The sequence below is a fragment of the Falco punctatus genome (assembly GCF_963210335.1).
Source record: "Falco punctatus genome assembly, chromosome: 1".
Classification (NCBI taxonomy): domain Eukaryota; kingdom Metazoa; phylum Chordata; class Aves; order Falconiformes; family Falconidae; genus Falco; species Falco punctatus.
In genome coordinates, this window is record NC_137580.1 from 59,724,175 (window position 1) to 59,738,198 (window position 14,024).

Genomic DNA, 14,024 nt, shown 5'->3' on the forward strand with positions numbered 1-14,024 from the left:
TGAAGAAAAATCTGACAAAATAATGAAAGGGTGAAAACCACATTTTATCTCCAATCAATTAGTCATTGAATCACCTTCATAAGAAATTGCGGGAAAACATTAGAAAAAATCTCTGCATTTTATGAGCATCCTACCTTTCTTTTGCGCAGTTTCACTTGACTGTCTGAATGTTCTTGTGTGGTCGAATGATTCCTTATATGTAAACACTGAATGTCTTCTGCTGAACTGACATTTGAAAGGCATTTATTTTCAGGGGCCACTTGAGGTTCTGTGAAACCACTCTCATCCAGACCATTTTCCACTGCCGGGATGTGAGAGCAAGGAGAAGATTGCACAAGGCAGTTGCTGGATTCCACTGCTGAGCATAGTTGTCTATCACTGCTGGTGCATGATTCAGAAGAAATCCCACTCTCTACCACATTACACTCAGACTTTCCAAGCCCGTCTTTAAAAGCATCAGATTTCCGGCGCTGTTGTGCAATTACAGCAGTATGAAGCAGCTGCTTCCCAGGCATAATAATTTCTTTTGCATTTGGAGAATTAGATCGATTTTCTTTCTCTACACCTACTACTTCATTTAAGCCTTCATAATGACAAAGCTCCAGGCTTTGGCCAATACTACCACAAACATCTTCCATCTCCTCCTTAGGAACTGTGTCACAACCAGGTTCCTTACTTGTATCTCCAATTATTCCAGATGCTTCAGCTGCCTTGTTATCCTCTGCTATAGGTACCATCTGTATTAAGGAGCCTGCTCCATTCAAACTCTTTTCTTCATCTTCTGGTTCCCTTCCCACAGCAGTAACATGGTAATTAACGCTATCCAGGTTGAGTGCTGAATAATCATCATCGTCATCAGACACATGGACTAGAGTTTCTGTGCTGGCCTCCAGAAAATGCTCCTCATCCTCATGGTTATCGTTTTCATCCACCTCCTTTGAAACATTTCCCAACTGCTTTGCAGGGAAGTCAATCAGCTCTCCACTATAACAGCACTCTGGAAACGAAGCACATTTTTCTTTCCGGTCCACACTCAAACCCTCATCTTTTTCCATACTTGTCTGCAAGTTATCAGCTACAAGTCCGTGACGACATGCTGTATTATACTCCACAGACTCCAAAGCCAATCCCATCCACTGGGTCACATGCTCTTCCCAGCTTTTCTTTCTGATTGCTAGAGACATGTCATAACAGTTCAGTAGCAGGCTGCAAAGTACCTTCCATGGAGGACCAGAGGAGATATCATGGCTGCTGTGCACTGCTCCAGAGGGACAGATGGTTTCATCATTTTAACATCTGCAAGAAATAAAAAAAGACTGGGTTATTGAATTAACTCTAAAGGGGAAAAAAAAAAGGAGGAAAAAAAAAGGGAAGGAGCGGTTTAAACAAAAGTGTAAAAGCAAGATAAGACTGCGGGACCAGAAGGACAGGAATTTAGAAGACTGTTTTGTTTAAAGTTTTAATACTTTTCATACAAAACTTGGCAGCGCTCATAATTCAGTATAACTTTTTTTCTGATTACTCTCCAATATCAAGTAAACAAAAAAAGTATAAACAGACAAATGGACAGGCAAGTAGCTCCAGAGCCAAAATTTGACAACAAGCCTCTCTTTGCTGTCTGTTATAAGATATTAATTTACATCAGTATAAATGACATTATACCTTGTAGTTGATTTCCACAGAAAGTCATATTGTATTTCTTACCCATTCAGTGATGCTCATGGACTAAAGAATTCTGGCTGTTTCCCAAAGAGGTAGAGCAGAACTGGAGGGTTATTCTGAATTTACCAATGTTATAAACTACTTGTCTTATGAGTACCTTTGGCCATTCAGTGGCTCTCATTTTTATTGTTATTGTTTCACTCTCTTCAGGACAAGTTGTAATTACAAGTAGTACATGAAGCTGCAGGGGAAATCTGCCCACTGTCCCTGCTTGATTATCTAGGTGGGTATTTTTCACTGGCTGCTGTATCAGGCCTTCTGGATGATGACATTTGAGACATATTAATCTTGTAACATTGCTTGTGCAAATTAGCACAAAGAAAATACCTCATATGGATGAATGTATTATAAAAGAAAATTAAAAATTTTGTTGTCAAATAAAGAAACAAAACTTCTGGCCTGTAGAGTATTCAAAGTTCAAGGAGCAGACACTTCTACTTTTCACTCTCTACGTGAGAAGTGTCAGTGCTTAGCATGGATCTGCTTATTGATTTCATACACTCCCTACATAAGAACTGTCAGCACTTAACATGGATTTGTTTATTGATTTCGGCAATAAAGAAAATTAAGTACTGAGTTTGTTCTGGGTCATTTCAGTACACTAAGGTAAATTCTGATTGCCCACCAGGCAACAAAGCTGCCTTGACAAATCACATGCCTGAAGGTATAAAAGTATTCATCTTGAAACAAATGCAGAATTATGCCTGTGCAACTGAACACCTGTAAATTATGTCCTGACAAACTGACTTTTGGGATAGAGTTGTGCACGCTACTAGATCTTTAACCTTTGAGGATGGTAAGCTTAATTTCACATTCACATTTTCCACCTCTGTGGAGACTGTGCTTAAAAAGAAAATATATTCACAGGGTAAGAGAATTCCATGCACAAGTCATTAGCGTGTGGGAGGCTGAGGAAAATGGAAAATAACACACAGAGCCAGGCCAAAAAAAATTATCTACTTTCAGAGGAAAAATTTGGTAGTAAGAAGTTAATACAACTTTTCTTTCCTGGTCGGATATGAGAGCAAGCCTAAATATTCAAATGTAAAGTAAAATTATTGGATAAATTTGCAGTGCATTTACATTCTTATTCTGGCTTAATTTCATATTTATATTCTCCCACTATTTCTAAATGTGCAACGTCCAAAATTACCACAGAGTGTAAATCAATAATGACAATATTTTTAATTTCGGCTGTGCCCTTTTCTGATGGACCTTAAAGCTCTTCAGAAGCACTTGTTTTAGTTTTACAACAACACTGTGTTTTGTTTTGACCTCAGAAAAGGGGCAGGTTTACTGAAAAGGGGCTCGACGATTTGTACTGCTCTCCATTAACACTGCTTGGAGGTGCATCTGGGTGCAACTCATTTGCATCTTCCCTCTCTCCTCCCCTACTAGAACAGTAGCTCCACCTACCTTACAGAAAATTAAGCATGGTTGCTGCAGCCATGTAGGAGAATTTCTGAACAAAATAACCCCTCCCCCCAAATAATATTAAGTGTAAAAAGCTGAAAGAATTAGATTTCCTAATGACACAAATGCAACCACCTACCTAAGATTTAGGCTGCTCTTAGTGTGCAGAAAACAGGCATTCAAAGAGTTAATGGGTGTGTGTTAATCTTGCTGCTGCTAAATGGAGTTACACGTGTGCAGAAATGGGAGAACAGATCCCTTACTGTTTTTCATTTTTTGGATGTGGAGAGTTATATTTCACGGGGGATGAAAAACAAATAAATTTTACTTTAGGAACCCTTCTGTTTTACTTGCACTATCACTAGTTTTGGCTGCCTCAGACTGCAGGAAAAAAAATGATTAAACAGGAGAATATCAAATACTTTACTTAAAATGCAAGATAAATACATGACAAGGGTACTTTCATTGTACTTTAAAATATAAGCTTACTTTAGCACTGAGTATGAAAAATGTACTTTACATATGCCCCCTCTCCAGGCAGCTTCGGCTACCAATACCTGAAATCCCCTTGTTCCCATGGCACATGAAGAAGCCCATAGTTTGGTGGAAGCTTTCTTCCACTTCCTCTCCACTCCTGAATGTCTGCATTATCTGCAACAATTCAGCTTCAAAAATCTTTTCCTGCTACAATTGCTTGACACTTATGGGCCAACTCTTCTACCGTGTATTCAGGATAACCTATTTCCTCGGCACTCACATACAGGCGCATAAGCTGTGCTTTGGAGGATTCAACACTAAACCTCTGAATGAGGTTGATAACTGTGCTTCTTTCTCTGCCAGAGAGCACAGTGCATTCCCACTTTGCAGAAGGAAGCATTCCTGCCTGGATCACTGCTTTTCTACTACTGCTGCCCACATTTTTTCTTGACAAGCAGCATGTTCTGTTCTCTGAGAAATACCCCTCTCAAGTCAATTTGTACTCTTCACCAGGGGATAAAGTATCCCCCTTTCTCCCTTTCCACCACTAACATCCCACAACTAGAAACCTTAATATGTATGGTTTTTCAAGGTTTTTAAGACAGGTAGATGAAGTCTTAGCAGTCTGTTGAAATGTTTTGTAGAATGAAAAGACCTTTTCTTCTGATCAAGGCATCTGTCAGTATGATGCAGTCCACTCAGCTCCTCCCATAATTCATAATTTGCTTTTACGTTTCAATAGCACTAAAGTTCACTACTGCTTAGTGCTATTAACTTTATGAAGAATAGAGGTTTGAAACAAAATACAAATGTTAAAGACTTCTGGAGAAAATTTCTTGATCCTAGGTGTCAGTTAAGGAATATTGGCAACGTTGACCTATTTTTTGGGTCAATATTCTTATTTGAATATTGCAATATTAATGGTCACCATCCCTGGAGGTATTTAAAAGGTGTGTAGATGTGCCACTTAGGGACATGGTGTAGCGGTAGACTTGGCAGTGCTAGGTTAATGGTTGGACATTAATGGATGATCTTAAAGGTCTTTTCCAACGAGAGCAATACTATGATAAAGCACAGAGTGAAGTGATGTGTAAGATGAACTGGTAGGCTCTCCTATAATTCGGTTGTCTAACATTTTCCTTTAAGGAGGTTTCCTGTGATTTTTTTCTGTGAAGCTCAAATTAAACGGTTTCCAGCAGGAAACACATTTTACATTCTCTTGCTTCCCTCCTTAAGGAAATGTAGAAGCCTACAAGAAGTATCTGCCCCGATACCTATGACTGACACCCTGCAAAAGTTGTGCAAGCTGCAGCAGGAAGACATAGGAATTGGAGCTAGACTGAGAACAGAAAGGGGAGGAAGGAAAATTAGTCAAATGTCCGTATCTGTGACTACCCAGACCTGTCAGAGACCCAGCTCCCCTTCTGCGGCACAGGTCAGGACACAAAAACCTCTGTTACAAGAGTGGAAAAGCAGAGTCACACAACCAGGGTGCTCTCGTCCTCCATCTGCTTCCTTCAGAGCAGACCCCACTCTGGTTTTCCCAGAGTGGGAGTAAGAGGTAAGGAGAGAAATGTAGCGCCACACAAGGTGGGGCAGTGAAGTCTATGCCATTAGGATGGAAGTGCTATGACAAAACCAGGTACAAATATGACACTGCCATGCAGGAGGACGCCTCGGTGGAATCCCTGGCTGGCCAAGGCGAAGACAGCCACTGATGCAGCTGTGACAACCCATACTGTTTCCGTCAGATCTGCCATACCGACAATTCATCACACTACCCATCACCTCCATATTGCAATAAATAAAAAAGCTTTGAAAGGGAGAAAGTTACAAGGAACATGGGAGAGTTTACTAAATGTGACAGAAGAGTTGCAGAGAGGGCAGCCCCTATCATCCTGCCAGCAAGATTCTGTTTTTGCTAATGCTTTACATGGGATGCAAATATTTTCTGTGAAAAAATAAGGCAAAGTGTTAGCTTAGGAACTTACACAGAAATGAAAGGAAGACTGTTTCATTACATATTTTTACATAGGCATAAGCATATATAAGCAATGGAGATCAAGCAGAAATATTTATTTTGTTATCATTATTTTATCTTCATTGGTCTGTGACCCCAGTCAGCAAACTTTGTTTAAGGAAGTCTAAGTGAACAGGGTCTGTTTCCTATAAAATCATCTCACATCTTCCTGGTCTGGCTTACATTCAGCTCTTTCAGTAATGTCATACCAAGCTGAGAGAGAATGTTGTTTACAAATAATTTGAGATAAAACATAAGCCTCTAGGTCTTCACTCAGCTAGTTATTTCAAAACATCCCCTGTTTTAGAATTTACAATCCTTCCTTCTCTTATTTCCTGGACATATACCACCCTTTGCATCTTACTGAAGTGGAAGCTCACCTTATCTGCAGTTTCTATATCAACAGCCTTTGTAGTACATAGGCATAGAACATGCTAAACCCTGGTGTCCTAAGATAGAAATATAATATTTCTTGTAGGGTATTAATCTAGTGAATACCAGATGCATTTTTGCTAATTTATTTTATGTATAAAAGCTATTAATGTAGGATCAAATATTAAAAAGTGTTTGAAGTAGCACTGCTTTTAAAATATTTAGAACTTTATTCTAAAAATCAGAAAAAACACAGTACTTTTACCTCAAGTGTGTCTTCAGAATGAAATCTTAGAACAGTTGAAATCTTTCATATAAAGCTTAATGGTAAGGTTTGCATGTGCATACGTATGATGCACTTATGTTATAAATGTGATCACAGTCCAGAAATATAGCTGTTGCTGATTTTTGTACGGATAAACGCAAACACAGCCCAATATTGTCTTTTCACGTGGTAGTTCTTTCCTTTGAGGACAACTCTTACTGTTTGTTTTCAGTCATGAATTAGCGCACAGAAATAGAAGTACAATCTTTGTGTAGCACCAAAAGGTGGTAACTATCTAATGATTGACTGAAATCCATAGCCCAAGTCCCCTTGGCTTCAACAAAAAAGTTGGGGATTCTGTGAAAGTATACAGTGCATACTTAATAATCTCATTTTTCAAGAGAAACTAAGGAAGTCCTGCCTAAACTAAGACAAAAAAATTTATTAAAACTGACTCAGGTACATTGTATACATGGTTCTGTTTTAAAAAATATTTTTAAAGGACTCAAATCAATGCAATCCACATAACTGTAGAGACAGTACAGCTTACTAGACACTGCTCACTTCTGCTTCTTCTGCAGGCTTTTCAAGACAGGAAGTATTAAAAGTGAAGTGAATGAAAAAAAACCCAACCCCTAACCCCTCTCTTCCCTTACACTTTGTTTATTGATGGATGTTTATTCTGAGAAAGTAATACTAGCAGCAATGCTGGATACACAACATCTAGGGTCATAGCTTGTCTCTTAATAGAAGTGGCTGTCACGTACGAGATAATTAAAACAAATTTTGCTAACAGTTTGACTCAGCTATAACTATCTGAATGGAAAATTTTCAGAGGCTTAATACTCTGGTTATACAAGGCTAGACAGAAAGGGAGAGTTTCTGAATGTATAATACAGTCTTAGGTGAGTAAGAACTGAATGATACATTGCATTATTTAGGATTACTGAAAGCCATAGGCTAAGTTTTTGGTGATACCATAACACAACAAGTGCCAATCCCAAAAGTTTTTTAAATAAAGGAGAACAAATAGCAGCTATAGAAAAAATATAGCCATTTTATTTTACAGATTTTTTTTTAATTGAAATATGGCTATGCAACATGAGGGTGTGACATTCTACCACATGAACCATAATTAAAAGTGCTTTCTGGAATTATTCTTTGTCCTCATTTTCTGGCAAAATACTTTAAAATAATGGCCAATATTAAAAAAACCTTACAAAATGCTCTCAAACAGTAGCATTGGAATGATACTGCATTGTGCCTTCAATACACACCAGAAGGATGCACTACATTGGACAGTGTGGCTTTGGTATCAGTGTTTATTACAGAGATATGAACTAAGGGCAACATACAAACATTCCTACCAGTACATACCCTATAATATAGGATTTAAAAAAAAGACTGTTTCAATGCACCACCAACTGCTGGCAAGCTGTAGACCAAACAAAAAAAGGCAACAGGTAACAATGCTTAGATAAGTTTGAGGAACTGACTTATATTGAAATCTCAATTAGAAGAGGTTTCAGGGCAAGAAAATAAAGTGATCAGGCATCATCTGGTAGAATTGAATAATAGTCAAATGAGAAATTACTGAACTTGCAAGGTAACTTGGGGTACAAAAGAGGACAGTTATGATGCCTGGAAGCAGAGGGGGAAAATCTGGGCAGATGCAAAAGGGATGGCCTTCCAAGCTAATGGCGAATGTCTTTGGAGTCAGAGATGGGTTTTACTTGAGGAGGGAGATACACATGGCCAGAAGGGCTCATGACCAGGTCTTGGAATAAGTGTGGGAAGTACGGCCTTTTTAGGGTAAAAGAGAGACTCTTTTCCCAATCTTTTTCTCTCTGATCATGAAAAGGAAGAAGAAGCAGAGAGGGTTTTGGCCCACAAATCCCCATGTCCTTACTAGGCCTCACTGGTGGTATCTCCACACAATAAGAAGGCTGGAGAAACGGAATTGCTCTGCACACTCAGCTTTGAGGTGCTGTGACCAATAGTGGGATGCGCCAAAAGCTGGTTTTAATATCAAATCAAATGAAGACCACTTGGTCCTGAACTACGTACTTGCAAGTCTGTATGCAGAATATCTAATGAAGAATGAAAATTTAACAAAAGCCCCCAAACCAACAAACAAAACCCCAAAAGTGAGAAAATATATATATATTTATTTTAAAATAAAGAAGGAGATTATTAATAGATTTGCAAAGGCAACTATTAGAACCTGCACTTTTTAGGTTATTCAGAAAGAGAAAAACAGTGTAATGACAAAGTTTGTTAATGATACAGAGGGACCTAAGAGAGCTAGGAGACAGAATTGCATATGAAATTCCCTGTTAATAAATGTAACAGCATACAGTAATAAAAAAAATAATTCTAACTATAAATGCATAATGAAAGCCTCTATGACATCAGCTACCAATCAGGAAAAAAACAACCCCAAACTAAGATTCACTGTGGCTGGTAATCGAACTGAATTTCAAACTCATTGAAAATCATGAAGTATGTAGCACAGTAGGCAAAAGAGAGACTGAGCATACAGTGGCATAATAATATTTTCTAAGTTCTCATTATGCAATTAACTGAAAACTGTATGCAGTTATGGTCATTTCATCTCAGAAAGAGAAATAGCACAGGAAAAGGTATAGCAAAAAACAGTAAAGAAAATGAAAAGTATAGTATAGCTTCTGTCTCAGGAGCTGTGAAAGAGCCTAAGATTTCCTGCCTGGGAAAGAGAGGATTTAGAGCCATATAATAATCAATAGTATCATGAGGAAGGAGAACATTTATTCATTGTGCCTCATGATACATGAACTTGCACAGAAGACCAAAGTAGAAATACAAAACAGAAATAAAAACAGAAATAAGATTTTCTTTTTTTCTTTTTTTTTTTTTTGGCTTATGCATTTAAAGAAATAGAAGTTACAATGCATAGTATATATAAGGTATACACTGCAAAAAAGTTCATGACTTCTGATAAAAGAAAAAACACAAAAAAAAATTGTCAAGTGAAGTACCTGAAGTCATTCTTGTGACTTGATAACAATTTCCTCTTTGCTGTGGGGATCAGTTTCATTATCCCTTAAGCAAGCTAACTTCTTTTCTCCTTTACAGATTCTGACATATGTCAGATATGGTCATTATAGGTTACTGTCAGTGAAAACACGTAATACTGGTAAGGCTGTTAATTTCATGTCTTTAAAAGACATTTAACATGTTACAAAAATTGTGATACTGTCTGGCAGTATTGTAAGATCTCAATACATTAGATACTTCAAACTATAAAGTTAAGTTGGAAAGCTGTTCGTTCAGACATCTGAAATCTTGCTTGTTTCGTGAAAATATAATTGGTTCCTAAGGTACGAGCCCAAACTTTGTCAATTTGCCTTAATTTATTGTTAGAAAACATAAACCAGCATGGAGTAACTTTACGCCCTATTCCTCAGAAAGTAGCTGCTTTACTAGTGCTCATCACAATACAAAGAAGGGCTTTTACTTGTAGTCAAAAGCAGGTTTTAGCTTGGTTACATTTGTATTTGGTTCATTTCCAATGTTGAGCCTTAGATCAGCTGAGCCTCTTCCTCAAGGACGAGAAAGGCGAAATGACAGGAGCCAAACAGATCCAGTTATACAGGCTTACTTAAAAGATCTGTATTATCTGCACCCATTTGATTTACATCAAATCCAAACCAATTTTAAAACCAATTTAAAATGCCTAACTTCATCTTTTTTACTATTTTGCATTGATGAATAGTCAACAGAACAGAGAAATAAGACATTTTTCAGGTATTTATAGTATAATTTACTAATTTACTGTAATTTTATTAATGGATTTTTCATATATTAATGATCAACATTAAATTCTTATTAGCTGTTATGGTAATCCATCACTTTCACCACAGCATCATTCCAGAATGACAATAGCTATTGAATTTAGAGCTACCCACTAGAAAGAGAAGAGGGTTTAAGCTTAAAAATGTTCCTAGCATAGATTTTTTTTTTTTAGTATCAGAGCCATGATATATGTAGCAATCTGTGAGTCTGCTGGTCTTCAAAATTTAGTAGTCTGAAAAATATTATACCATATTGATTTCTACATAATATAAAATTGCTTATTTCTTTGGAATGAAAACAATCAAAAGTGTAAAGCTTTCAACTCTTCTTTTTGCATATGGTTTTATTTCTTTAATGGATTTATTTTTTCTCCTTTTCCAACTTGGAGTTGCTCTATATGGTAATTTCATTGCCCTCCCAACCCTCCCCAAAAATAATTTCTTCTTTCCATCCCCAAAGAACAGAAATAAATAAGACACATAGCAGATTCCTTATACACCCTTTACTCCCCTCACTTAACTGGAAGTGTCTTGAAAAGAAGACATGAAATCAGAAAAGTCCATCCCACAGGACATAGCAACCCAGAAAATCCTAGCTATTATTTTTGGTCCTGAATTAAGACAGTTTTTTCTCAGACCTCATTTTTTTTTAGGACACAAGAAATTCCATTTTCTAGCCAACTCTAGTGAAAAGCTAATTTTCTCACCACAGGAGGTCCTTTTAAAAACAATATAAATTAACCACATTGTATTCCTGATGCCTTTTAGATTTAAGGTTCTAGTATAGTGTTTCCATTTAAAGAAAATGTTGCTTGTGCTCATTACGGCCATGAGCTACGAAATCTGAGGCACTATGGACAATGACTTTTGGCAACCAGTCTGTTTATTGAATTGTAGGAGGCATGTTTTAATTCCTGGTGTAGACAGAACTAAAAAATATTTTTGATATTATTATGCATTTTACATAAAGGGCTGAAAATTATTTTGTCCCATCAATAAAGAAAAATATCACCAAGAGTCTAGGGAGAATGACTATTGAGATGGCTGTGCTTTTTGGTGGGAATGAACCATTAACATTATCATTTGGAATCCCATTTTGATGCACCTGTAAAAAAGTACTGGGAACAAACAGAGAAAGTATTCCTGGAATGTAACTGAAGATGTGAAAAGCAAAAATTGATCAAAATTGCTGTTGTACCAGGTGTTTCTTTGAAACTAGAGAGAAAAATAACCTCTAATGGACACTGAGTAGTTTCTAAACCCACTGGGGGACCTGATTAAGTCCACTACCTTCAAATAAGGGAATGTAAAAATTAAATTTATTTCCCAGGTTGGTGAAATTGGGGGGAAGAAAAGTCTGCATCAGAATAAAACCTTGTAATTGACCATTTGTCATTATAATATTCTTATTTCAGAATTCAGGAAGCTTATCTTTCAAAGGACTTGTGTACAGTGTGTTTCTACCTCACCTCTTTGTCCCCTTTCTCTCTGTCTCTATAATAGTCATAATGTGAATACGACTATTATAGTTGATAGAACTTCTCCACAGTATTTTCCAGAGATACCTCAATTCCAAACTCATCAACTGGTCTCCTGATTTTATGATTATACTTTCCTATTAAGCATCTGTAACCTGCCTGGAAAGACAACCCAGCACTGGAAATTACTGTTTCTAAGTACATGAGTACAGAAAAAATAAAATGAATGACTCGAGCTCACGCACTTGATTTGAAAACTAATCTAGGTCTATTTCCTTTACTAGCTACATGCAAAAGCTTGTTAAAAATCTTTAGCTATATATCCAATTAAGCTGACAGTGTCTCAAGGTTTGGAAGTTTCCAGGAAGGCACTGACATTTATTTAAATACCATAGGTATTTATTTAATGGAACTAAAATTTAGGTTTGTCTCTGCACATGGAATCATCCAAGTTTAGCTTCTGCTGTGGAAGGTACAACTCTGAGACCACCCTTTTGGCAAAAAAATCTTATTTCAGTGCATTATTATTGAGAACTGTCACATCTCTCTGATAAAACAGCATTATCCAAAGATAAACAATTCAAGCAAATGAAAATGGTTATCTGTCATTTAGCTGTGGACAAAAAAAGGACACAAGGAATCTAAAAGTACAACTTCCAGTGAGTTGAGCCTCTCAGGACTGTTCAGAAGTGGAGGGTTAAATGTTCCAGACTGAACCAGTGAACCCAAAGTAAGTCTCCGTTGCCTATTACATGTCTGTATCTTGCAGGAGAAAATTCATGGAAGAAAACAAGTTCATATTTTGTAGTGGTCTTAGCAAAGATGCTAATAATACAAAATTAAGGTTGTTGAATGCTCTTTAATAAACTGCAGTTATACAGCTGGAATAATATAAATCAAACTGCTTTGGCTAGATGAATATCTCACTGATTCACCTTGCCTCTTCCATTTTCTCTTAGCTCACTTAGAGCAACACCTTACAATGATCTTCCATACTACTCTTGATCATACTAGATTTTCCTCACCTCTCAGTCTAATGAAATTTTGTTTTTGAATCTCACCACTGGCTCCCCCTTATCCAAAGTTTAATTTTGCATCAAGAGGCAAGCTTTCTACAACTACAATGATGTTCAAGTTGGACCATTTATTTATTCTAGTCTTAAAAGGTGTTTGTCATAGTTAAGATCTAGTGCAAAACTCTCACAGATAAGAACGACCCACCCTGGAAAGCCTAGAGCTGATAAAGAGTGAGCTAGAGGGTGGGAGAACCACTATATTCAGAGGTAACAGGAATTGTTTACAAACTTCCCTAAAGTTTAAGGGCATTTCATTTAAACCTACTGAATTTTGATACAAGGTATAATAAGAAAGCTAGCAGGAAATATCATAGATCAGAGCAAGAAAAAGAAGAGCCTAGAGTGAAGTGAAGGCTAAAGGTAAAGAGTACACTGTATGAGTTTAATTAGTTTTAATGTAGATACATACAGCCTAAGGCACACCTCTCTATTTGTGTTTGGTGGCTGATGTACAATATGCCAGAGATAAAACTCCAGGCATTTCTAATTTCAACATAAGCACTTTTCCTCATTCAAGAGAAACAAGTAATTATGGTAACAGTGAATTTGAAATTCTCTGCCAACAGACTGTTCCTAAAATAAGTAGTTTCTAAAAGCATCAACAAATATCAGTGGTGAAATACAGGCCGCCGCCAGCATCCCGAAAACATATTCAAATTCAGTATCAGTAATTATTTCCATAACAATAATATTCACAATCCTACTACACATAGGATTTGCATGTGAAAATTCTAAATAAATTTGTTTAGGGGTATAACCTTTATATATATATATACACACATATACATGTACACATACATATATATAAAAAATACACCTGTGTGTACAGCCAAGTTTAACATTCTTACTAAGTATTCACACTGTTCACAATCTTTGGAGATATTTAAAACCAAAGCAGACAAGGTCCTGAGCAACCTGCTCTGGTTGGGCCCACTTTGAGCGAGGGGCTGGACCAGAGCCCTCCAGAGACTCTTTCCTACCAGGAAGTAAATTAACATCTAGCCCTTCTGGATATGCTGTTTCAATTGCTCTTACCCCTTTGTTACTCCATTTTGTCTTTTTCCTTTGTAAAAGGAACAGAACGCCAACATAAAAATCATCTTCTAATTGTTTTCTCCAGACAAACAAACAAGAGAAAATGGAACCAGATGACTAAAAGAAAAAAGGAGAATACTCTATAATATATCTCCTTTCTGAGAAAAGAGAAAGCTGTTCCTAAGTTCTCTCCTTCCTCCTGCTACTGCCTTCTTCAGGGAAGCTTTATATCAAAGAAGATAAGTTTCAGCGACAAAATTAATGTTAAAAACAATGGAAAAATTTAATATAAAATGCAGCTTAACACTTCTGACAATAAAAAAAAAATAACTT

The 14,024-nt window shown here is 36.9% G+C and overlaps 1 protein-coding gene across 2 annotated transcripts in view; it reads right to left on the reverse strand.

Moving 5' to 3' along the window:
- The window catches only part of DLC1 (DLC1 Rho GTPase activating protein), a 231,565-nt gene that overhangs the window by 214,025 nt on the left and 3,516 nt on the right, over positions 1 to 14,024 (reverse strand). The window contains exon 2 of one of the 2 annotated variants that reach the window (XM_080385794.1): positions 135 to 1,296. In XM_080385794.1, coding sequence (XP_080241920.1) covers positions 135 to 1,184 — 1,050 coding nt within the window. In that variant the 5' untranslated portion in view covers positions 1,185 to 1,296. Of the gene's footprint in view, positions 1 to 134; positions 1,297 to 14,024 lie in introns of those variants that run through there. The other variant, XM_080385795.1, reaches the window with a different exon arrangement.